Source organism: Trichomonas vaginalis, chromosome VI (genome assembly GCF_026262505.1).
Source record: "Trichomonas vaginalis G3 chromosome VI, whole genome shotgun sequence".
In the NCBI taxonomy this organism is placed as follows: Eukaryota; Parabasalia; order Trichomonadida; family Trichomonadidae; genus Trichomonas; species Trichomonas vaginalis.
Genome location: NC_067208.1, coordinates 5307307 through 5332614, shown reverse-complemented (window position 1 = coordinate 5332614; position 25308 = coordinate 5307307). Strand labels below are relative to the sequence as shown.

Sequence of the window (25308 nt, the reverse complement as noted above, 5' to 3'; positions counted from 1 at the left end):
ACTTTGTGCCGTCAGTCAGTCAGTTAATGAAATTTACACCAAAAATATATTTTAGGGTAGATGGTTAGATCTAACCCGATATCTAACCTCATTTCTACCCTCATGAATTTTCATGAATTTTCATGAATTTTATATATTAATGTTTTCGTTAAGCCACTTTGTGCCGTCAGTCAGTCAGTTAATGAAATTTACACCAAAAATATATTTTAGGGTAGATGGTTAGATCTAACCCGATATCTAACCTCATTTCTACCCTCATTATTTATAACCGTTTTACATGGTAAACGTTATGAATTCGTGAAATTTTAAATATTTTTGTAGCTTCTATTTCTTCAGTTAATATATCAAAAATTTTAACGATACCGAAAGTTTCTTTATACTTCTTCTTGACATCAGATAGAAGGAAATCGTCAGCAGTTGGATAGTTTTTGTTCAGAAATGCTAACATATCCATTTTATCTTCTACCGGCTTCTCTGCCTCACTCTTTAAATCTGCATAGTCGTTTCGCATACGTTCTATCTCTTTTACTGAATAGTTATATTTCCTCATTGCTGCTTTACATTTAGAACATTGCGGGTTCATTTTTGCGTTATATTCTGAAACCTTACCTGCTAAAACAACTAAGGCGTTAATGGTTTTCTTTAAATCTGAAGCAGTTGGTTTTATCTGTTCATGCCATACCTTACCTCTTCTATCTTTATCTCTTATCTGCCATACACATTTTGCAACTAATGAAACAAAGTTGTCGTATGTCTTAAACTCCCCCGATTTATATATGTCAGAGATGTTCTTATATACCATGTCGCAATCTTTGTCCATAACTTTATGGTTGCAATGATATCCTAGAAACTCATAATTTACCTTTCGTATGAACTTCTTTATTTCTGCAGAATCACTAACTTTAACTTCTATTTCATCGAATTCAGGAATAGTGAGCTTTTGTTGCTGGATTTCAGGCAATTTGGGTAAATGGTCAATAATGTCCTGCATGTCATAAAGATATTCTTCATTTTCTTCATCCTGTGCGGTACAGTCTAAATTACTTGTTAAAAGTTCTTGCTTTATTCTTTGTATTTCTGTTCCAAAACTATATGAAGAAGGAATGAAGTTTTTCATCTCTACTAACATAGATGTTGGATTCATGACTAACGAGTTTGGTGCTGTTGTTGTGGACAGAGTCCCGCCGTTCGCGGCTTGAATTGTTGTTGTGCCGATTGTTGAAATCATATCTTTTATACAAAATAAAAAAATAAATAAAAATAAAACTAACTTTATTTTTTCTGTCTTAAGGAAATTCATGAAAATTCATGAGGGTAGAAATCGGGTTAGATCTAACCATCTACCCTAAACATTATTTTTGGTGAATTCAATAAAAATAAATGGTTCATTTACTCACAATATTTTTGTACAAAACGACCCCAAACTTTTAACTTCTTTTCTGCAGCTTCTAATGCTATCTTAGCGAGTTCATATTCTCTAAATTCTCTCTTTAAATCTTCTTGTTCCCATTGGTCTAGTTCGTATGGAGAATCTCTATAACCATAACATATCTCACGTTCATGTTCTAATTGTTTTTCATGCATTTTTCTAACTTCTTCTTCAAACAAATGTTTTGCATTCTCTACTGTATCTTCGAGTTCTTCTTCATCTAACTTCTCATGAACTTTCTTGTCTATGGAGTCCATAATTTTTCCAACTGCTATGCAATATTTTGGAGAAGCCCACATTGCTATATAGTTTATAAGTCTTGGGTCTACATACGTTCCTCTAACCTGTTTGATTTCATCAGGAATTCCTGCATGAATTTTGTATAAAAAGCAACCGCCGGAATTCAGACTGTTGCTATATTCTTCACAAAATGCCTTATAATACTCTTCCCAGGACTTATTTTCCAACAACTTTCTAAAGTCTTTCCTAAACTGCTGACACATCTTTGTTGCATTAATGTAACCATCCTTGTCTCTACGTAAGACTTCAATACCATTATAAGTGCCTTTTGTGAATGTTTCGCCATTATATTTGTTAGTGAATGTTTTTGCTTCGACTGACATTTCTGTTCTTACATACAAAATAAAAAAATAAATAAAAATAAAACTAACTTTATTTTTTCTGTCTTAAGGAAATTCATGAGGGTAGAAATGAGGTTAGAAATCGGGTTAGATCTAACCATCTACCCTAAACATTATTTTTGGTGTAAATTTATGAAAACATTAATAATACATGACTGTTCTCATTCATGTCTGATTTACATCTAATGAAAAAGTTTAGAAGAATTTTCTTATTCTTTCTGGCTTATTTTTGTCTTTCCAGTACTCCCGCTCTAATGGTCCCAGATGTGTTGACTTTGACTCTCTCAAGTTCTTAGATGGTATAACATCTTCAACGCCTCCTTCATATCTTACTTTATAAGTGTCATCGTTTATGTTGTAGCCAAGTATTTCAATAACCACTCCTCGCTTTGCTTCGTCAATGGTTTCAGCAAGTTTGCCATTACTACTTTCAACTAACTTATGACGAGGATAAAACGCAATAGAGTCGTCGGCAGCTTTTATAAGATATCCATTACCTTGCGTTGAATCTACTATATAATAGTTTCTACTTAACCTTAAACGTTTCTTTGTCAACGGTTTGTCGTCAAGAACTACACGAACTTTTGTACCAGGAATGAGGGTAAATTGTGTTGAATTTCTGATATTTTGTGTTTGGCTTCGTTTCTTTTGTATATACTTTTCTTCTTGTTGTTGTGTCATTGAATTTGGTGTATGCCCTGTTGTAGAATGTGTTGAGGAATTGTAAACTTCGATGAAATGTTTCATTGTTTCTTCGGTAAAGTCTCGCTCTTGGTTTAAATCTCAGAGCGTTCTTATGAAGCGGTTTATGATGCCGAGTATGTTATGGTTACGGTCTTCAGTAGTGTAGTAAGTTATGTTATGCTTAATGAGAAAATCTGTGATTTCATTGCTGAGGTATGCACTGTCTTGGTCTGATGTTAAAGTACTTGGGCTATGTTCTGCTACAAACTTTTGTAAAACTCTTAACACTTCACGAGTTCCTTTATTTTTCATTGGATATGCATATGCTTTACGAGTGTTAACATTAATGAAGATGAGGAATGGTTTATGTCCTCCTTTTCTGCTTTGAATGAGAGTGTCAAATTGGTATGCGTCAGGAGTGTTGGAGTAAATTGGTAAAAAGTAGTCGTAAGGGTTTATTTTTGTTTGATGTACAACATTTTTGTCAAAAAACCTTTTCACTTCAGCTCTGTTAGTAAATCCCCAACTCTTTGCAGCTTCATTGAACTTCTTAAATGACCTCCATGGATGTTGTTCGAATACTTCTTTCAAGCTCATTTATGTAAAGTTAAAGATTTTATTCTAGGCTCAAGCGCGCTCATTGAACGCGGTACCATGCGAATATAGTCACAAATGGTGGCATATAATCTGCACCCGAGCCTGTTGGATTTGGTGTGAAAGTGTGTGAATGATTTCCTCCTGGTTCAGTTGGTCGAAAAATCTTTTTTGCTGAATTGTTATAAGATGGAGATAAAACGTCATGGCCAGCTTCATACTCTGAGTTGTATAATGGTGGTCTCTTAATGAGTGCTTATGGTCGCCAGAAAAGTTTGTCGTTCCTGTATGAGTGTGCGGTGGAAGGTTTGCTTCTTTAATTTTCTTCGAACCTCCTGTTTGCTTTGAAGAGTTAGCACAGTATAAGAATTTATCTACAATCTGCTTTCCACGTACCAAAACTAAAACTGTTTCTGGATTGTTGAATTCATTGACGTATAAATAGAACCAACAGGATATAATGTTTGAAGTATTTCAGTCTTTAATGTTTGAAGCTCTGTTTTGTCTGCTTTCTTATCATATAAATCTTGAGCAGTGAATTTAACATTATTTTCATCATCCATGACATAAACATTTTTACAGCTAATTTCTTTCTTCGTTGTTATGTTTTCATTCGATGTTAAACCTTGTGGAAAGTTAGGAGGTTATATAATATAATGCATCCCCACCAGTTCCGCCAACCGTTCCTTCAATACTTTCTATAGCAACAGTTGAGAAGGATTATGTGTATGTTCTTTATCTGCTTTTTTATCTAACATTGCTGTAGTTATATGTTTCAAAGTTTCTGACATGACCTTCAATGTTCATACATTTACTATTTAAGGAGTTAGTGTATCTTTTACGCTTGTACTTGGATTCTCTAAAGGTGCACTTGAACCAAGGGTATAGTTCAATATTATGTCGTCTGCTCTAACAGTAGTGAAGATTATGTGTATGGTTCTTGTCAGCTTTACTATTTAATGTAGCTTGAAGTTCATTTATATCGGAGATATTGTGTTTATGAGATTTCAAAACTTTGTTCATTGCGTCAAGTTCATCTTTGTCAGCTTTACTTTTAATAGCATCTTCAAAAAGTTATTTTTGCCTTAACTCTCAATGTAAATCTTGGTTCAACTAATAACCGTTAACAAAGAAGTATGAAGCATAAATTTCATTGTTATAACCAAATGCTTCTGGTGCTTTACCTGTGTCATACTGTACAGTACAGTGTATGTCATAAACCTTTAGCACGAATGAATTTATATCTTCTTTCATTAACATCTTCAGTGCTTATTTGTTCATCCTGTGTTAAATATCCATATAATCCGTTATAATCTGTTCGTCTGAACTTATATAATGAACATGGTTTTTATCTGCTTTTTCGGCTAATTTCTCTTCTATCTCATTTATTTCAAGTTCATGCCTACCACCACCTCCCGAAGAAGTATTTTTCTTCAGCTCTTGAAGAACGTCCACTTCGCCATCTTTGGTGTCAATAATGAGACTTTAGTTAAAAACCTTTCCTGTCTTAATGGATGTTGTAAAACTTCTTCTTCACCGTGTTCGGGGTCATGGTCGTCATCATATCTTGTGAAATCAGAGATTTGTCAACATTAAGCATATCTGTCTCAAAAGTTCTGCTATTTGAAACTGGAACGAAAGATATACAGAACTTTCATCATCTCCTAAAGTCAAGTCTGCTTTCTTAAGTATTTCTTGAATGTATGCAATGAGAACAGAGTACCTTGGAAAATATTCGAACAATATTTCATTAGCTGTTGGTTTTGGTGGTTCTTCTGAGTTTCTATTGTTTCAGTTCCTTCTGTAGGTTCTGTTGGAGTTTCTGCATCTCTTGACTTCAATGCTCTTGCTCTCAAAGACCTAAATGTTAGAGCATTTACAAAGGACTTTATAAATGCTTTAATAGTTCCTGGTAAGTTATTGTTAGCATTAAGTAATTCCTTATCCCATCATGTACGTCCATAGCACTATGTAAAAAATCTATACTTTCTTGTAGTCAGCAATAGACTGACTGTGATTTTTTAAAGATTTGTCAATACCTTTAAGCCAATCTTCATGCATGTCTGATACTGAGCCAAGAATATCATTTGCTTCCTTTAGTGTATTTTGTGCTTCTCGTAAAGTATCCAATCCTGTACGTGCAGTGTTTGCTATACGTCTTACAGTATCTATTTGACTCCTTGTTTCTTGCATCCAACCAGATAAAGTTTTAATAGTATCCGAACCATTTGAAATGAAGTTCAAAGCATTTTTAACGTCATCTAAAACTTCTTCACCAAGTACTGCCCATATCTTTCCGATTTGGTATTGAAGAACTCCATATGAAGCAGCTGTTAAACCAGTATTTATAAGGTTCCATATCCATGATTTAGCAGTTTTTCCATCCTTTCCATCTTCACCATCCAAACCGATTTCGCCTTGAGGTCCTTGTATTCCTTGTATTCCTTGTGGTCCTTGAGGTCCAGTGTCACCCTTCTCTCCTTTCAGTTCATCTTTATGTTCGTTATAATATTCTAATGTCATAAGGTGTACATCATTACTGCTACCAGCAACGCCGAGAATTTGTTTCTCATTCATGACTAAATTCTTTAAGCATTTAATGTTGTCGTCAAATCGAGAGCTCTTTAACAATTCAATGAGAACATTTAATACTTTCACTAATGAGGCATCTACTGTAGAATTTATATATTGCACCGTTCCATCATTTATGATAGGAACTTTACTTATTGTAATGAATGGGTCATAAGTGTTAAAAGTATCGAAATCAATGACTTTTTTAGTTTTTCCATCGTCAATGACTAAATCATTGCCTTCAATGGTTAAAGTTGAGTTTTCGTTTACTAGTTCATGTGCTCTTCTTGCTTCATTTGTTTCATACGCATATGCAGCAATAGTCATATTTTAATGAGAATAAAATGTTGTTCTATTTGCAAAGTACAGACCCAAACGAATACGGGACAGTAAAGCTACAAACAAACTTAGGTCTTCAGAATGAAGCGCTTGCTTTCAGAGTTGTTGACTTCAATACTATCGCAACTTTTGTCATAACAGATGAAACAGATTTCATAGAGATTGAAATAGATGACAAAAGAAGTGTTATAACATTTCCTAACAGAGCTGGGTATAGAATATATAAAATTGCTGGAGTGTTAAATGCTCTCATAAATGAAGAAACTATTGACAACATAGATGTCGAACTCTCTTCTGAGGGAACATTGAAGTTCAGTTATGTGAAGGAGTTTAAGATAACACGAATGAGTCATAGAGTACAACTTCTTTTGGGTGCATACCATATGACATTTCCTTTGAAAAGTGTTGACAAAACGATTGAGATGAAATCTGTTCCATACGTATGTTATGGTAATTGTTTATACATTGAGTCTAAAATAGCTAATGTCACAGGCATTTCAGGAGTTAATAGTAAAGGTTCAGTAGAATATAAATCCTTCTGTTATGCAGTCAATTCAATGTTCATTCCAAACGTTCCTGTCATAGCAACTCATTTAGGTAAATGGGTTCGCATTAGTCCTCATAATTTGAAAGACATGCAATTCAGACTTGTTGACTTTCAAGGAGAGCCTGTAGAACTGAAGGCACCAGTGCGAATGACCGTTGAAGTTGACTTTTTAGAAATATTAAATGCAACAGCTTACAAGAGAACTCAGAGCTAAAAATATAAAGTATGAATGTTATGTATTAGGTCATGAACTTTGGTTGTTGCTTTTGATGAAACAAATGAATTAGTTATGTCAGTCAAGAGAACAGAAAAATATTGTGTTAGTGAAAACTGCACCAAGTCAATAAGATTAGGTTTGCATTATGAAGATGAGTTCGATACTGTTGAAGAAGTTTTGGATAGATATTACAAATTGCTAACTTGAAATTTTTTTGACTGACGGCGCAAAGCGCCAAGATGGGCTCAAAGAGCCCTCCTGACTGCTTTAATTTACTAAAACATATTTCAAACAAAGCTTATAGTCAGTAGATAGTTTTGTATACTCGTTCGAATATTTATACTTAAACTCAACTCCTGTAGTTCCTGGTGTTTCAATGATGCGGATGTTACCTATTTTCATGAATAGTGGAGTTTGACCACAGCATTCGATTTCAGGGTCGAGATAGTCAATGACACATTGTTTCCCTGTTATTCGTGAGATAACATTTTCAAGGTCCTCCTTTGTTAGAATTATTTGGTTCTTGCTTATAAGATTTGTCAAAAGCTTCTTATCGTCTTTGAGTAAAATTGTTTGGTATAACTGAAGAAGGTAATGGTCTACGTTATCTGAAGGATTTGTTTGAACATTTGTGTAAGGATTGTCGTTGGCTTCTCTTGAAAGAATTTGGTCCAGTGGTGGATACTCTAACTTAACATCTGATGTAGCGTTAGCGTTTGAAACTGAGTTTAAATTCACGGCGCCATGCTCCAAGACCGAAGGTCCCGACTTAAGTTCTGGTTCTTTTTCTTTCAAACACTCTGAACTCTAGTTCTTTATGACAATATTGTTTGTCGTTCGTGAGTCAACATTTGATGTTGGTTCAATTGGAACATTAACGGCACCAGCTAAGATGGATTTGCTTCTCATTTCATATAGAATAAAAACCTTTTATATGTATGAAATGAACAATATACTCGACAAGGGTTTGAATGTAAAGCTAACGAATGAAAATATTGTTGAATTCACTGAGACAGGTGCTGTGTATAAAGATGTAGAACTACTGAACAAAAGAGCTAAGGGAAGAAGCAGGAACATGAACAAAGGGTGGAAGCCTATAAAAATTTATGTCAATGATGGCTCAGGAGGTTCAAACATAAAGTATGCAGAAAGTTATAGAGTTTATGCTCTCAAAGGTGAAAAGCCTTCATTTAAGAACAGCTATTCTAACGCATATCCTCAAAAGCTAACGGATGGGGAAGTGGATGATATGAATGACAGCAAAAATATTAACAGAAATGGCGACAGAGATGCATGGAATTTGTTTACCATCAGTCAATTGAAGGTTAAACTTTAAAACAATGTTGGTCGTTCCCATGGAATATTTTTGACTTTAATGGTATTAGTCATGATATGAATCTCAAGGTATGAACGAGGAGAGATGAGAGACTTATATGCTTCCCAAATTTCTTCAAAAGGTAATGTTATACCTGACTGTTTCCAAATGAGTTCAATATCATAACGTGAGAAACCTTGAAAGATAACGAAGTCAGTTATGAGACGTTTTATGTTTAAAGCTAAAAACCTCCATGTTTGCATAAGTATTGCTACATTTAAATGGTAATGTCTGACTTTAGTTATGATGTTAGCTAATGGTGAGTCAGGCTTTGAAACTAAACCTTTACCAGCGAAGTCGTCACAAACTAATAAAGTGTTTGATGGATATTTTTTGAAGGGGTATTTTGAAAGTTTTGACAGAATGTAGTTTGTAAGTCGTTTCATATCGTAAACTCCTGAGTACTGACGTAAGTGGTGTTTGTCAATAATTCTTTCCATCTCCTCAGAAGTCTTTTGCATTCCTGACTGTATAAATTCAACGATGGCATAATATTTCCTCTTACGTCGAATGTAACGTTGAAGAAATTCAATGAGTTCACTGTCTGGAACTTTAACGACAGAGGCTTGAACTTTTGACATAAATGTTTTCGCTGTTGAATCCATAGAGTCTGAAGTTGCTGATACAATGATTTGGTCATAGTAAGAGTCGTTTCCTAAACGCTCTGTTATGAGTATATGACGAATGAGGTTAAATGTCTTACCTGAACCCATCTTTCCACAATAGAAATAAACACCATTTGAACAGAACTCATAGTCCTTACTGAAAGGAGGAATGAGAGAAGAGTTAAGTTTGTCTGTAGTTTCATTCATGTCTTCATCTACGTCATGTATTAAATGCTTCATTTTATCTCCATTAAAAATGCAAGTCAGAAATATTCAGAACATAGCACCGAGTCTAACTGACAAGAGTATAAAGATATACTATGAACACGTTATGATGAAACCTACCAAAATTCAAGAAAGTCAGTATACTTATGAATATCCAAGACACTGGGTAGAGTATGTAGGAGGTGAGAAAGCTATTGAAATCAGACAGGTTCGAAGTATTCCAGCAGGAAGAACAATATTATTGAAGAACTTTAATGTTTTGAGATATAATGATGAAACAAAGAAGCAAGATAGTTTTCCTGTTGCTGTGTATGTGAACTTAGATACAGGAGATGACATGAAAGTTTTTAATACAAAGCTTCAAACGGTAGTGAGAGAACAACTGACTGCGGAAGGACATCCATTACCTTCAGAAGTTACCATAGCATATAATTTGAAACAAACTCAATAGATTTTAAAGTCGTCTCTGCAAAGAAGTCAGGTTTTACATTTAATGAAGCAGATGTATATTCGAATGAAAACTTCAAAGCTATTGCATGGTTAGATAATGACGATTGCTTTAAGAAAATATTTAAATACAGTGACTCAACGATGTCAATAGATGACCTTTGTGGAATGTTACCATCGACGTTTACAGTAGAAGGTTCAGCAGGATTGCTTACAAGATTGTCAATTGGTGGTATTTGGTCTCGTGAGAACATTGTTATAAAATCCAGTATAAGTGAATTTGCTGAAGAATCTATATTATGTCTTTCAAAACTACATGTATTCGCCGCCGAAGCATTATAGTATAACAAACTTTGTCAGTAAGTTTAACATAAGACTTGTCGAACCTTCTTCAATGAAAGATGTTGTGCTACCTAAAGATGGAAAGGATGGACTCATTATTGAGATGATTTTAATAGCATATTAAATGAGCTTGTTCTTGAAGGTCACTCATGATGAAATAACTGTTGTAGAAGATGTTAGCAATTGTTCAGACATTTTGAAGCGTATAGATGAGATAAGAAAGAAGTTAGATAGACCGCAAAGCGGTGAGGGCGAAGCCCGTGAGAACGCTTATGTTTCATTGACTTTCTCCAGTAACGAGATCTTTTATGAGATAATATTGAAGAGAGATGATTTTAATATGGGGTAAATGGTAGTTTGGGCAGCTTTAGGCGCAATGGGAACAAAAGCATTAGCATTTGGAGCAAAAGCACTTGGAGCTTATGACGCAGTAAATAAAATGAGTGGAGGAAGGGTTTCGAAGACATTAGATGCAAATAAAGGGAAGATTGGAGGCTGGGTTGCAAAGAAGTTAAGATTAAATAAAATAGGGCTCATAAATAAAGCATCCAATTTGGTTGCGACTGAGTCAGAAAATGCTTTAGGAAAGGACGATGAGTTTGCAAAACACGCAAAAGACTTTAATGACCAGATGAAAGGTGAAACAATGCATTTAAATAGATTCGATGGAACTAAAGAAAATGTTTCTTCTCCACCAGTAGTTCTTCCGTATGGTCCCTATGGAATGTATGGAAACCCTTACGAAAGACCATTTGACCCATTGGACTGGAAGTAACTGGTATCATTACGGACGAAGAAGAAAGACAGTCAAGTTGGAGACAGACGTGAAGAAAGCAACTAAAAAGAAACCAAGGAAGAGAGTTATAAAGCAATGAATTCAACAGGGTGAAAAACCGGGTGAAAAAAGAGGTGAGATCTCACCACTTCACCTAAATTTATTTTTGTGCTATGTTTTCATACGTGTGAGGGTGGTGATATCATTAATTTTTAAGTTTATTTTTTATTTTATTTTTATATAAATGACAGAACAAAAGCAACTCATACAAATCGAAAAATATAACAAACATACATTTAAACATTTATTCTTCCTTCCTGAGTATAACATGTTCTTTACACTTCATCCTAGACCAGTAGATTATACATTGACTGTGTATAAAGATTGTCATGGTAGTTTTATAAAAACTTATGATGATGAAGGTAAGTTAACAAGACTATGCATTTCAAAACTTGAGAAACTTTATGACTTCAAGTATGACTACAATAGAGTTAACATTGACGATGAAGATATAGAAGAAAATTTATGAGAACGTTTATTTTTTCATTAGTGAGTTCGTTAGTGAAAATGTTAGTGAGGTGAAATGGTTGGTGGTTTTGTAAATATTTAAGGTTAAATTAGTGTTGTCGTTTGTGTTGTAAAATATACGTTAACGGTTTCGTAAAGTGTCAAATTCACATATAATGGGTAAGGTGGAACACAGTGCCTCCGTACACTTGATAGGTGTATTAATTTATGGCCTGTCACAGAAAGAATCTTTAACTGTTATTGAACCAGAATATTGATGATAAAATTCTTTTCCGGGTCCTGTATTTCCAAGAAAAGAACAGTTTTCAATAAGATTAGTTGATTCACGCGCAGAGAAAGTTCCTATATAAGTTTTTGCGTGCTCATTATTCAAAACATTACAAAATTTAAAATTCATATTAAAATTAATATCACAAAATTCTGTCATTAAAGCGCCTTCTTTTGATATTGTCTTATAAAATGAAAAAAAAAAAGGTATTGGGGCTTCCAGGCACTTCGTGCCCTCTAGCCCCGAAGATGTTTAGTATAAAAGCCGCTTTTTAACTTCACTTAAAATGCCGCGTAAGCTACGTAAGAATATACGTAAGAGGAAGAGAGCATTGAAACATCCAATAGTAAGACTGACACCACAACAACAGTTGCAACAACAAATGCTGAATGACCCCACTATGTTGCAACAAATGTCAAGCAATCCTATGCTTTTAAACCGAGTTGTTGGTGCACAGAGTGGAGGTTTAAGAGCGGCACTTTTAGCGAAAATGGCAGGCTATGGTGGAGCTGCAGACGGAACAGCATATAACCCTCAAAGTCAAATGAATTTGAGTTCACTCAAAAATCAAATAGCAGATGTCAAAAAGTCAAACATAGACATACAGAAGCAAATAGGTGAAAACGAAAAGAAACTAGAATATGACAGACACACAAAGAAACTCAATGAGTTAAACGTAGAGAAAAAGAAGAAAGAAGAACAACTGAAAGAACTAAGTACAGAGGAATATGCGAAAAAAGTGTCAGAAAAAGCAGCAGAAGTAGCAAAAATGGAACAAGATGTTGTAAATTTGAAAAACCATACTACTCGATATAAAGTACTGAAAGATGAAGAAATAAAACAAAAAGCCCTGAAGACATATATGGATAGCGATGAGTATAAAAAAGAAGTTGAAGCAACTGTAAAGGCAGAAAAACTTTTACAGTTGCAAAACCAAACCGTACAGTATGAAAACTTAGCACAAGAAAGTAAAAATAACGACGCAGCCATGCAAAAGGCAATGAAAAGCGCAGAATATATAAAAGCTAACAATGACTGGTTAGATGCCCAAGCCAACGCCAAAGCAGCCCAGCTTATAGGGTCAATAAGGACAAAAATACAAGCGGATGAAGACAGTTCAAATGAAGCTTTAACAAATGCTGACTTTAAGAACGCCTTCGAAGCTCTTCATAGTAAGGTGAAACAAGTGAACGACTTCTCATCTGGAAAGAAACTGAAGTCTGAAGGTTTCGACAAAGAGTTAAAAGAAGTAGCACAAAATATGACGAAAATAACAGATGCAGCAACGAGACAGGCAGTTCAAAGTGCCTATGACGCCGTAGAGCAACTGTTGTGAAAAGTCAAGAAAAAGAGTTACAACAGACCAAAACAGACCTAGTAAATGCTTTCTTAAAAACGAAAAGTCAGGTAGGACATTACGCTGCAGATGGAACATATGTGCCAGCTGGTGGAACTTATATACCAGCTGGTGGAACATATGTGCCAGCTGGTGGAACTTATATACCACCAAACCCTCCAAGAGAAGCACCTGCACCAGGACTACCTAAAACATTTACATCGTCACATGGACACAGACACAGGCATGCACCAAAACCAACACAGCAACCAACAGTTCAAAACCCTGCACAACAACCACCTCCACAACCAGCACAGCAACCAACAGTTCAAAACCCTGCACAACAACCACCTCCACAACCAGCACAGCAACCAACAGTTCAAAACCCTGCACAACAACCACCTCCACAACCAGCACAACAACCAGCACAACAACCAACAGTTCAAAACCCTGCACAACAACCACCTCCACAACCAGAGCAAGGACATAAAAGAAGTAGAGAACAAGGAAACCAAGAATTCTTAAAAATGCTTAAAGAAGACTATGGTTACCCAGATAGTATTGACTTTAGTGACAGATATAAAGAAGCTATTAGAAAGTTCAAGGATGGAAATACTGACCCGAACCTATTTAGCTTTATGACTCAGCACCAAATCGGATATAATTTCAAACCTGGAAAATACAAGCTCGCAAAGGGATATGATTTAATAGCATATCATCCAAATGACATGAACGAATTTACTCCGAGATATTTGGTGTCAGAGCTAAATGATAATTCAACTCTCTTCATGAAACGCGTAAAAAATAGAGACGGAACGAAAGAAGAAAGGTTTATGAGTCCGGATGACTTAGATAGGGAACTTTTTAAAAACGGTCTCGGAATATATGAAATGTCAGCAGATGAGGTACAAGAAACTCCACAGGAAGAAGTTCAGATACAACCAGACATGGAAGAAATAGTTCAGCAACAACAGCTAGAAGAGCCTGAAGGAAACGAACAAGTCACTCCTTTGGAAACTAACTTCACAGAACTAGATGAAGATTTGGAACAGCCGAAAAATCTTGACCCTCAACAAGAGTATGAGGTGAATATGGAATCTTTCCAAGAGTCTAAAAAAATTCGGCTGACATAGTAGAAGAATATCGAAAAATGTTTGCCGACATACAAAAGACTCCAACACCAGATGAAAATATTCAGCATAGAATGGAAGTACTGAAAGAAAATGTACACAAATACAACAACCCTTTTTACTTACGAGCATTTAACGTTCAATCTTCGGATGAACTCGGTGAAAATAAAAGGTTAAATTTCAACAAAAACATATAGAAATGAAACATTGTTTAAAGTTCATTCAGAACCTAACCAAGATGGAAACAAACCTACTTTTGTTTCTGCAGACTATGGAACTACAATGAGATGGGGTCATAAAGCTAACCCGGATAGGTGGTTCATAAACTTACAACCACAATTCCAAGAAGTTGTAGACGCAATGGAAGTGAATGGTGAACCAGATATAGCTGGTATTTTCAGCGCGGCTTTAATGCCATTGAAAGATATGAAACATGCAGATATTTTGAACCAGTATGAAATGAACATGGCTGATGGAAATATAACACCTGACGTTCTAGAACATTTATCTCAAAGAACTACACAGAACCATAGAGATGGTATATTTGGTGAAGAGTTTAGAAAGAAAGTTAGGGAGAGAGAAGGAAGAGAACCTATTGTACATGACCTTGCAAACGAAAGTTTGCAAAATGTCATAAAAACTTACTTTGCAGACAATGAACCGAGAATGGATGAATATTTAAGAAAACTCAAATGGACAGTACCAAATGAAATGTTAGTATTGAAAAACATGTTCCTTGACAAAATAAAACCAACTACAGAAATAAATGACGCAAGACTGAAACATTGGGTAAAAGCTTTCCCATTCACAAAAGATATAGTTGGTAACATGGAAAGAAAACCAGAATGGCTACAAAAACATATATTTGGAAACGAGCTTATTCCATATGGACAGGCTCTGTTTGAAGAGCTTGAACCGGAAACTCAGGAAAGAGTCATGCAAACAATACGCGAAGACTCAAATACAAACTATGACAAACTCTTTCTAGGATATAGGTTACCTGAGATGGGCGACCAGAGCCAAAGGCAAAAAGGACATGGGAAATTTACAACATACTAGATGAACATGAGGCAAAGATGCAACAACTTGAAGCAGAGGGCAAGTTACCAAAGCGACACCAAAGAAGAAGAGTAGAACAAAGTGAAAGTAGTGAAGAAGTAACTTCATCTAGTGAAAGTAGTGGCAATGAAGGAAAAAGAAGAGTTAAAAACTCAGTCAGGAAGAAAGTAAAGCTTGGTCCACGTGGGTTCTATTATGACATATAAATCCAACTATTCTATATTTTTACCCATATGAAATGTACGCCGCTCAGAATATAACGCCAACAGTTTTGGATGCCATGAATGGAAATGTTTCCGAATGGTATAACGAATGCGACAATGCCATTAGAAGGTCAGAAATAGTTCCTGGAACTTACGAATATACAACTGCTGTTTCTTATGGAAACGTAGGTGAGTTTGGAGAAGGTTCTTCAACAACAGTAGATATTGCTTGCGACAGGTTTCATATTATTTCTATTGACAACTCTTTCTTATACGTGGAACAAGACATTGAAATAAAACCTTCTGCCAAGTTGTCTGACAAGAAAGGTTGCAATGGAATTTTCTATGTCGGATACCAATATGCTCCAGAAGTTTTCATGGGATATAAGATATATTCTAACTCTGACTTAGTTCAAACAGTAACATGGGCAAACTATGAATGGTTCGCTTTGAGAAACTCAGTACAACCACAAGCTAGAGAACAAACAGACCAGTATGCAACTATTGAGAAAATAAGAAGACTTGACCCTAACGTTCCAGGAGTTTATGTTGACCTTTCTGGACAAACTGCAGCAGCAGTAACCAAAGTAAAATTGAAACTTAGAGTTCCTTTGTCATCTTTCCTCATCTTCAGGTTTTTAAGATACTTGCCAAACTGGGCAGGAAAAATTTCTATCGAACTTACTCCAAGCAAAAATAACTTAGTCATTGCACCAACACAAGACCCATTCACTCTTACTGTAGCTGGAACTGGTGGAGCCAAGTTCTGTGACTTTTGCAAAGACAAAGTTGACTTAGACTTTGGTTTCTCAAACCTCAACACTGAAGTAAACTACTACTTCAATGCTGCTGGAACTGCTTGGGACCCAGTTAAGTTCACATGCGAAAAATTTGAATGCAAGAGAATAGAAAGCAGACTTGCAGTCTATATGTTGGACCCAGATATTTCAAATGCTTTAGCTGCCAAATATATTGCAGTTCCACTTATGTTCCCTATACACCAAATATCTGTCAAAGACTTTGCAGGTGAAGTTGGAAACCAAAGTGCTGACCCAGGTGCAAGAACAGATATTGCCTTAACAACTGCAATGAAACATGCAGATACTATGTTTGTACTGTTCAGACGAACTATAAATGACTATTCTTGTTTCTACAACCCCGGTATTAAATATCATATAAACATAGATGGTAAATACTATCCAAGAGAAAAATATTCTACAGTTGAGGATATGAGGTCATACAACTTGACATTAGATGCTATGAACTTTAACAACAACTTCACAACAACCATTAACCCTGAAATGCAAAGTTCTATTATGCCATATGTGAAAGTATGGACCATACAGGAGCTCAAACACTCAATATACAAATGGAGACCGTTCAAACTTTTGGCTTGGCATTCCATTTGCTGACTCAGAAGACTTTATGGGTGGTATTTCAACTGTTGGTACAGTTCAAATACAATATACTGGTGACAGAGACGGTCCAGATGAATTGAAAGCAAAGAAGTTTACAAAACCAATAGCACTTTTCACGGAAGATGCTCTTTTGAAGATTCGTTCGATGAAACCTGCTGGGGCTCCTCAGATTGGTATAACGACAGCTTCCATCGAGCAGATTTTGGCAGCAGGTCAGTAAGTTGTTCTTGAACTGACTTCTCTCCGTCAAATATTGACAGTACGCCAGTTTTGACATAGTATTGTATTATAAACTTACCTTTAGAAATATCGGTCAGTTTTGTTGTTATATTTTTGTCTGCTTCAAGAACTTTCACCATCTCGGTTATACCAACTTTCTTTGCTTTATGAAAATATTTTGGTTCAGCAAAGACTGCTATTCTATAACATTTTCCATTGTTTGTGTAAAGAACTATTCTGTCAATGAACTTGTATTGTTTGTGTGTGTAAACTTTGTTTTGCTTCAATTCGAAGAGATACTCAAATACGTCCATCTTTTTATTCTAAGTAAAATGTCATTTCCGAAAAATAGAAGCGTAAGTGTTTCAAAAGGTTTAATGGCGGTGGCAGATGTGAAGTTAAATTCACCAACTCAAACAAACAGTCAAAGTGTTGTTGTCAATGTCAAAGACAGAGATGTTGAAGTGGGGAAACCATACGAAGACGAAGATGGTATAACAATAGTTCCTGTAAAAGAACAACCAACATATCCTGAAGTTAGCAGAGACTTAAGTTCTGTTGCAGATATTCGAAACGACTACCAACAACTTAAAGACAAACTTAAAACTCAGGAGAAGATTTGTCAAGCTTTGGGTATAATGTTAAACTTGGTCGAACACAACCCTGTAAAAGTGAACTCATATGTCATCGCACCTCATGAAATTTTGAAAGAACTATTGAAACTTTTGACAGAGGCAGACGATATAAACATCAAAGAAATAGAACCCGACATTGCTTGCTGTGGTGTTTCATATAATGTCATTGACAAGATATACGTTATGAAAGGAGGTGAAACGTTGAACTTAAAATATAGTTTCCCAGACGTCATAAAAATATTTGACGACCACAACATTTCATTAAAATTTAGTTGCTAAGTAAAATGTCAAAACTTCTTGAAAGATGTTTGAAGAAAAACAATATAGACTTTATTTCATGTAAAGGACTTTACACACTTTTGAACGATATGAAAGACCCTGTTTTGTTTGTTCGTGTAGACAAAGGAAAGTTCTATGTCTTTACAAAATATTTGAACTTCTTAGACAGAGAACTTCAAGAAACGCCATGTGAAAGTTTAGATGAAGTTCTTCTCCACTTTCAGAAAAACTTTTAAATATATGTAAATGGCAGAAGACATAGTGGTTTATACTATTACGACTAAAAACCCTGAGTCATATAATTCTATAACAACAAACTTACAAAGTCCTCAAGGACGATATTGTAAACTGACCTTAAACACGATGACGACTAAAGCCTGTTTTGCTCTTTTGACACCAGAAGACTTTGTTGTTGTGAATGGTAAAAAATACTCCTTTGAAGATACTTACTCAGATATACCACCAACAGGTTTTGTTGACTTATTTAATACTTTAAGGACGGATGTAACATGTGCTGCAACTAGAGCAGGTTTCATTATGTTTGGATGTCCGACTGAGTTTACTATAAACGATATGAGCTATAATACAAAACTTATATCTGGTTTTTACTACCAACAGTTTCCTATAACAGGAAAAGGTGTCATACAAGGAATGTCTGTTCCATTGACTTTAAGTACACCTATTTTATATATTGTTTCAAACTTAGGTTCAAAGTGCTATTCGAATGTCGACAGAAACTACTATGACCAAAAGATACTCATGCGTATAAACAACACATTCTCTGCTGGTTTGCCTATTGTTCATTCGAATGCAGAGTTTTCAGCTTTAGTAAACTCAAACACTTTAGCAAACATAAACTTAACCTTAGTTGACGCAAACTTTGTTCCTGTAAAACTTTTATGTCCTATGTATTTGTCAATGACGGCAGAAAGTTTCGAATTGGAAGATGCAACTGGTGAAAGTATTGTACTACAAGAACAACTTCAACAACAAATAGCTCAAGAACAACAAATGCAACAAATGGAACAAATGCAACAAAGTCAAGAATAAAAAAAATATTTTTTTTTATTTTTATAAAAAATGTACAGAATAGACGTTTCAGATTTTTATGACTTCCAAGCCTTCAGAAATATGTGTCCATTTCGAGACTATAACAAAGCAGTCGAGAATTTGAAACGTTTAGTCATTTATGTCGACTCTGCCCCAGAATGTTATGTCATGAAAGAATGGGATGTAGTCTTTAACAAACCTAAAGCGACAATAGTTTCAGAACAAGAATGTAAACAGAAACTTAAGAAAATAAAAGTCGTACAAGTTGGTATGAAGATGTTAGATGCTTGGGATATCTTATTGTCAAAGTTAGAAGATTTTTCAGTTCGTGGTATAAAGTTCTATACACCATCTCCAAACTTCTATTCTATCTTCACTGGATATAAATACGAACAAGTAGAATGGAAAGAAAATGTTATAGAAGCTTGGTTAGACCATGTCAAAGAAATTATATGCAATGGAAACGAAAGAGTCTATGAGTATATCTTATGTTGGTTTGCAAACATCTTACAACATCCAAGTGCTAAAAATGAAACTGCTCTCATTGTAATTGGAAAACAAGGAACAGGTAAGAACACTTTCTTTACAGATATCTTATGCAAACTGTTAGAGGGCTATTCGAACCCGAATATGACAAACTTAGAAAACATCTGCGGTAAATTTAACTCTTCAATAGAGAATATGAAACTTATAGTATGTAACGAACTTCAAAGTATAGATACAACAAAAGTTTTGAACTCAGATGCTTTGAAGAGTCTTATAACAGACAAAGTTGGAGTTGTTGAAAGAAAATATAAAGACCAAAGAGTTTGTGAAAATGTTGCAAATTTCATCATGGTTTCAAACAATGCCGTTCCGATGAAGTTAGAAAGTTCTGACAGAAGATATGTAGTTGTCAGAACGTCAGATTCTCATATGCAAGATACAGAATATTTTGACGACTTAGCAGAAACTTTAACACCTAACTTTTACAACCACTTGTTCTCATATTTCATGACATTAGATATTTCAAGTTCAATCCAAGACAAATTCCACATACCGAAGAGAGACAAACATTGTTAGAAGCAAACAAGAGTGTATATGAACTGTTCATAGATGAAACTGACTTTGAGTGTTTAGATGAAAGGTCATTGTACGATTCGTATAAACAGTATTGTCAAGAGTATGGTTATATGACAGCGTCTAAACGAACATTCTTGGCAAATGTCAAAAGTCTTTTAGATGTTCAGAATGGTGTATATACAAAGAAAAATTTTTCTGAGTAAATTTTAAAAAAAAATATTTTTTTATCCGATAGAAAAGATGACGAAATTCATCTCAGTCAACAAGTACATGTCAGGACTTAAAGAAGAACTAGACCCATTCACATATTTGAATGTTTACTTCTACCATTTTGAAAAGTCTACATTTGACAAAGTTTGGAACATCGAACCAGTTAAGTTTGCTATTGTGACTAAAAATGGTGCGAAATTTGAAGACTTAGACATAGAAGGTTTGTTAACAGTCAAAGAAAGTTTTGACAGAAGGTTCTCAAACCTTAAAGAAGGCAAAGCATACAAACTTGTTATACCTTATGAACCAAAGAAAGCAGACGACTATGAATATTATGAGTCTAAGATAGTTGAAGTTCAAGGTAAATTGGGTAAAAAGATTTTAGAGTCTAAGCCGGTGTTTGCTCCTAAAGAGGAAGAGAACATTGACATTGACCCAGAAATGTTCTAAAAATAAAATTTTATTTTTACATGTCATATCTCCCCTTCTCTGGCTCTGGTTCTTTCTTCTCTTCTTCTACTTTCTTTTCTTTCTTTTCTCTCTTCTTTTCTGGTGGAGTTATGTCAAACTTCTCAGAACCATATTTTTGTAAAAGTGCTTTGTCATTTAATAGCTCTTCTATTCTGTTTTCTATTTCATTTTCAAGAACAGCGCATGTGTCTTCTTTGCATTCTAAGAAGTTTTGTTGGACTTCATCTCTCCAAGAGGCGTCATCTCTGTCAACAAGTCTGTCATTGACAAATTTTAAGACTGCTCTGCTTAATGTTTTATGGTTCTTGTCATATTCCCAGAAACAGAACTTTAGAACAAATTCACCTTTCTTGTTTACACTATGTAAGATTTTATGGTCGACAGATGTTTTGCTGTCGAAAAGCTTGTCTCGAATATAGATAGCGAAATCGCTAGACATTTCCTAAAAGATAAAAATTTTAATTTTTCTAAAAATATGTTAGAAAAAAAGTTTGCTGACATTGACAAGAAATTTGAGAATGTTTTAAACAAGAACAAGAGGAAGTTAGAAAATGCTCAGATAAAACCCATACATGACAAGTTCTTATTTGCTCAGAATGGTATAACAGGTCTAATTGCACCACCTGGGTCGGGTAAGACTTTCACTTATCTTAAAATGGCTGCACAACAACAAGAACTAGATGAGAAGAACCCATTCTATGAGTTAGTAGTCATTTGTAGTACTTCTGGTCAATTTGACCAAACCGTAAATTCGTTCAAAGATATTATAAAAAATCTAAGTTAGTATGTATAAAGGATACTGAGTTGTTAGATTGGATAAAGAAGTACCAAAGAAGAGTTTTGAAGTACAATGCTATAAATGAGTATGTCAATTCGAGGTTTAAAGACCCAAATGAGGAAATGCAGAGAATATTAGAGAAGAAACACTTCAGAAACAAACAGAAAGAGATAGAATACATTTCGAAGAAATTGCAATCTTACGATTGGAAGACTTACCCTCATAGATGTCTTCTTATCTTAGATGACTTTGCTTCTCATCCTTTGTTAAAGAATAGAGAACAAGACATGTGTCGAATTCTTAAGAAGCTCAGACACTTTAACATCTCAGTTGTCATTTGTGTACAGACAGCCAAGAGTTTAAGTAAGGATGTAAAGAGAATACTTACTGATATCATACTTTTCCCCGGATTGTCCGAAGACGATTTCATGGAACTTATGAAAGAGTCCATGGCAGGTAAGTTTGACAGACATGAACTATGGGGGAGGTACAAAGTCATACAAGACCCTCATACTTCTTTCAGAATTCACATCTACGCAAACAAAGTTCAAATTGTAAAAAGTCAAGCGTAAAAATGTAAGTGTTTGTCTTAGTCTGTTGTGGTGCTGGGGCTGTCGGTTCTTCTGGCTTTGGAATGGACTCGGTTGGTGGTACGTCGGACATTCGTTTGTGTCCTGTCGGATGGAAGGACTTTTCCTGTCGGAAAGAAAAACTTTTCCTGTCGGAAAGAAAAACTTTTCCTGTCGGAAAGAAAAACTTTTCCTGTCGGAAAGAAAAATTTTTCCTGTCGGAAAGAAAAATTTTTCCTGTCGGAAAGAAAAATTTTTCCTGTCGGAAAGAAAAATTTTTCCTGAAGGTCGGCCAAAAAGTTCTCAATTTTCGAAAATTTGAATGGTTTACGGACGGACAACAAGAAAAATTTTTCCTGTCGGAAAGAAAATTTTTTCCTGTTGGAAGGAAAATTTTTTCCTGTTGGAAGGAAAAACTTTTCCTGTTGGAAGGAAAAACTTTTCCTGTTGGAAGGAAATTTTTTTCCTGTTGGAAGGAAAAACTTTTCCTGTCGGATGGAAGGACTCGGAATGCCAGAAGGACTCGGACAAGACAATTTACCTGATAGAGCTACCTGAGCCATCTTTGGTGTCAAGCTTGAAAAATAAATGGTTCATTTACTCTTCCTCTTTGAAGTTATCGAAATACTCTGTTATCTTTTCCTTCAGTAGCGGCAAATCTTCTTTGAATGTAAGTATTGTACAACCTTTCATATCATAGTGTGTTTGAGGTAACGTATCTTGAACTATCTGTTTAACATCTTCATTCGGTGTCATTGAAATCGGTAAGTTTTCGCGATAGAACCAATTTCTGTCAGATTTGTAAATTTTAGCTAAGTCGTAAAAGCTTTTGTTGTTTCTTCTGACTAAATGCAACATAACCATATCTCTGTCTTCTTCATTTTCCATCTCTTCAGTGTAAATCATATACTTATAGTTCTTTTCCTTTCCTTTTGGTACCGAACGTGGTATTCTTTTCTGTATGTTTTTGTCTTTTGCTTCAAGCTTGTTCTCTAGCTCTTCACGTTCTTGTCTATGAAGTTCATCTAACATCATGAAAATATAACAAGCGTAACGAGGTGAAGCCCACATTGCAACAGCATTTACAAGAAGTCTATGTACATACCAACCTCTCAAACCAATTGGCAAATTTTGACGATTTTCGTACGGAATCTCGATCCGCGGTTTTCTACCGGTCGCAAACATATGAGGAAATTCTTCTAAAAGTTCTTTTGTCTGTTGGTTTTCAAACCAATGACGTGCTTGCTTTGTAGAACGAAGAGCATTCAAAATACTTTGCATTTGGTACATGTCATCCTTGACCGAACGAATGAGACGTAACTGTTTGTTATACTGTATGTACTCGTATTCTTCATCTATAGCTTCATGAACGATAGCAGTTGTTGTGTTCTCTGTTGTTGTCATATCTGTCTTTACATACAAAATAAAAAAAATATTTTATAAAAACTAACGCTATTTTCTATCTTGTATAAAAGACCAAAAATAAACGCTTTACATGTATTTTTCAGCAACTTCGTCAAATACTTTTATAGCTTTGTCGATCTCATCTACTTCAAACGTTTCTTTACCTCTCGTGGGAGCACCATACAATTTCTCAAACTTTTCAAGTAGTTCTGTTTCAGCAGCTCTCATATCGTTAACAAACGCAACCTTAACTCTATTGACTATACTGTCATATCTTTGAGTTATATTAAATGTTCTTCCTATCTTATATCTCTTTGTATTGAAGTCCTTCGGTTTCTGAACGATGTAAAGTAAGCCCTCACTGCAACGTTCAGTATCGAATGAACCATATGTTATGAAATTATATCCAACAACTGGGTCAATCCAGAACAAAACTACTGGTATAAGACTTTTGTCTATAAGATATGCTCTTGTTCCATAGAATCTTACCGATATCATAAGCTCAGGATTTTTTGTCAAAATTTTCTGAGTAGAAGCATTTTTAACCCAGTCGTGTGCTTTCTTTCCTTCAGATAGTGTTAAAATGTCTGACAAAGAATATTTTTTGTATTTCTTTGAGTATCTTACGTTTAAATCACCTATTCTAACCACTTTGGTCTCATTGTCTATCTTTCTAACTGTTTCAAACTCAGTGCTTGTCATTTCCTGTCTTTACATACAAAATAAAAAAAATATTTTAAAAAAACTAGCGTTAATTTTATTTTTTCTATCTTGTATAAAAGATATGATTTCAGGGATTTTTTTGACGATTTTCATGAGTTTTAGGCGACCAGGATTTTTCCCCTACTCGCATTTTTTCACTGTTTTCATAGAGTTTTTTTACGATTTTCATGAGTTTTAGGCGACTACGGTTTTTAACGTACTCGCAATTTTTCACGATTTTCATGAGTTTTAGGCGACCCCGAAAAAAACCGGGGTCGCATTTTTTCACGATTTTCATGTGTTTTTTTTACGATTTTCGTACGGAATCTCGACCCTCGGTTTTCCGCGGGTCGCATTTTTTCACGATTTTCATGAGTTTTTTTCACGATTTTCGTACGGAATCTCTACCCTCGGTTTTCCGAGGGTAGCAAACATATGAGGAAATTCATGAAATTTGGTCATTTTTTCACGATTTCAGGGATTTTTTTTACGAAGTGTCAAAGTTCTCTTCGTCAAAAAAATACAGTTATATCATGAAATTTGGTCATTTTTTCATGATTTCATAGAGTTTTATGCAAGGCCGAAAAAAGTCGGGGTAGCAAACATATGAGGAAATTCATGAAATTTGGTCATTTTTTTCAGCAAAAATATATTTAGATCTAACCAGGTCCCTCGGTCCCTCGGTCCCTCGGTCAACTAACATTTTTTTGAAAATGGTGACAACATGACATTTTGACAACAGTCCAGGAGATAGATTTCTTCGTCAATGTTTTTTCACGATTTCATAGAGTTTTTTTACGAAGTGCAAAAGTTCTCTTCGTCAAAAAAATACAGTTATATCATGAAATTTGGTCATTTTTTCACGATTTCATAGAGTTTTTTTACGAAGAGTAAAAGTTCACTTCGTCAAAAAAATACAGTTATATCATGAAATTTGGTCATTTTACTCAGCAAAAATATATTTTAGATCTAACCAGGTCCCTCGGTCCCTCGGTCAACTAACATCTTTTTGAAAATGGTGACAACATGACATTTTGACAACAACACAGGAAATATACTTCTTCGTATATGTTTTTGTCAAGACTTTCATCGTCAATGAGCGTAAATCAGACAAAAATGAGTTTTGTGTGTTTTCTACGGTGGAGCCAAAAATGGCTCGACCTCAAAACAAGCATTTCGTGAAGAATATACCACCC

General features: G+C 35.0%; 11 protein-coding genes and 8 pseudogenes across 19 annotated transcripts, besides 2 other annotated features; 8 read left to right on the top strand and 11 right to left on the bottom strand.

The window, feature by feature from the left end:
- Positions 1–11505: part of a mobile genetic element that runs on past the window's edge.
- TVAGG3_0809710 (organellar and viral DNA polymerase type B) lies at positions 492–1228 on the bottom strand (the record flags this gene model as incomplete). Its single annotated transcript, XM_051247673.1, has 1 exon — positions 492–1228. A coding segment is annotated over one exon (737 nt), but the record flags the coding sequence as incomplete, so codon positions are not given.
- TVAGG3_0809700 (uncharacterized protein) lies at positions 1390–1902 on the bottom strand (the record flags this gene model as incomplete). Its single annotated transcript, XM_051247672.1, has 1 exon — positions 1390–1902. A coding segment is annotated over one exon (513 nt), but the record flags the coding sequence as incomplete, so codon positions are not given.
- TVAGG3_0809690 (integrase core domain containing protein family) lies at positions 2266–2817 on the bottom strand (the record flags this gene model as incomplete). The annotated part of the gene is made up of 1 exon (XM_051247671.1): positions 2266–2817. The coding sequence occupies one exon, from the start codon at positions 2815–2817 to the stop codon at positions 2266–2268; it is 552 nt and encodes a 183-aa protein (XP_051083146.1).
- TVAGG3_0809680 (integrase core domain containing protein family) lies at positions 2854–3351 on the bottom strand (the record flags this gene model as incomplete). The annotated part of the gene is made up of 1 exon (XM_051247670.1): positions 2854–3351. The coding sequence occupies one exon, from the start codon at positions 3349–3351 to the stop codon at positions 2854–2856; it is 498 nt and encodes a 165-aa protein (XP_051083145.1).
- On the bottom strand, positions 3392–4155 carry TVAGG3_0809670 (annotated as a pseudogene). Its single transcript has one exon. A coding segment is annotated over exon 1 (764 nt).
- On the bottom strand, positions 5605–6246 carry TVAGG3_0809660 (organellar and viral DNA polymerase type B; the record flags this gene model as incomplete). The annotated part of the gene is made up of 1 exon (XM_051247669.1): positions 5605–6246. A coding segment is annotated over one exon (642 nt), but the record flags the coding sequence as incomplete, so codon positions are not given.
- TVAGG3_0809650 lies at positions 6264–7027 on the top strand (annotated as a pseudogene). Its single transcript has one exon. A coding segment is annotated over exon 1 (764 nt).
- TVAGG3_0809640 lies at positions 7290–7931 on the bottom strand (annotated as a pseudogene). Its single transcript has one exon. A coding segment is annotated over exon 1 (642 nt).
- On the top strand, positions 9334–9929 carry TVAGG3_0809630 (annotated as a pseudogene). Its single transcript has one exon. A coding segment is annotated over exon 1 (596 nt).
- A 2773-nt stretch (positions 11506–14278) lies between the features above and the next one.
- Positions 14279–25308: part of a mobile genetic element that runs on past the window's edge.
- On the top strand, positions 14783–15318 carry TVAGG3_0809610 (annotated as a pseudogene). The gene has a single exon. A coding segment is annotated over exon 1 (536 nt).
- On the top strand, positions 15351–15857 carry TVAGG3_0809600 (uncharacterized protein; the record flags this gene model as incomplete). Its single annotated transcript, XM_051247668.1, has 1 exon — positions 15351–15857. A coding segment is annotated over one exon (507 nt), but the record flags the coding sequence as incomplete, so codon positions are not given.
- Positions 16302–16953, top strand: TVAGG3_0809590 (annotated as a pseudogene). Its single transcript has one exon. A coding segment is annotated over exon 1 (652 nt).
- Positions 18518–18916, top strand: TVAGG3_0809580 (uncharacterized protein; the record flags this gene model as incomplete). The annotated part of the gene is made up of 1 exon (XM_051247667.1): positions 18518–18916. One exon carries the CDS (start codon positions 18518–18520, stop codon positions 18914–18916), a length of 399 nt encoding a protein of 132 aa, XP_051083142.1.
- TVAGG3_0809570 lies at positions 19193–20181 on the top strand (annotated as a pseudogene). Its single transcript has one exon. A coding segment is annotated over exon 1 (989 nt).
- On the bottom strand, positions 20655–21098 carry TVAGG3_0809560 (uncharacterized protein; the record flags this gene model as incomplete). Its single annotated transcript, XM_051247666.1, has 1 exon — positions 20655–21098. The coding sequence occupies one exon, from the start codon at positions 21096–21098 to the stop codon at positions 20655–20657; it is 444 nt and encodes a 147-aa protein (XP_051083141.1).
- On the top strand, positions 21560–22009 carry TVAGG3_0809550 (protein of unknown function, DUF4106 family; the record flags this gene model as incomplete). The annotated part of the gene is made up of 1 exon (XM_051247665.1): positions 21560–22009. One exon carries the CDS (start codon positions 21560–21562, stop codon positions 22007–22009), a length of 450 nt encoding a protein of 149 aa, XP_051083140.1.
- On the bottom strand, positions 22027–22569 carry TVAGG3_0809540 (uncharacterized protein; the record flags this gene model as incomplete). Its single annotated transcript, XM_051247664.1, has 1 exon — positions 22027–22569. One exon carries the CDS (start codon positions 22567–22569, stop codon positions 22027–22029), a length of 543 nt encoding a protein of 180 aa, XP_051083139.1.
- Positions 22604–23088, bottom strand: TVAGG3_0809530 (annotated as a pseudogene). Its single transcript has one exon. A coding segment is annotated over exon 1 (485 nt).
- Positions 23565–24112, bottom strand: TVAGG3_0809520 (organellar and viral DNA polymerase type B; the record flags this gene model as incomplete). Its single annotated transcript, XM_051247663.1, has 1 exon — positions 23565–24112. A coding segment is annotated over one exon (548 nt), but the record flags the coding sequence as incomplete, so codon positions are not given.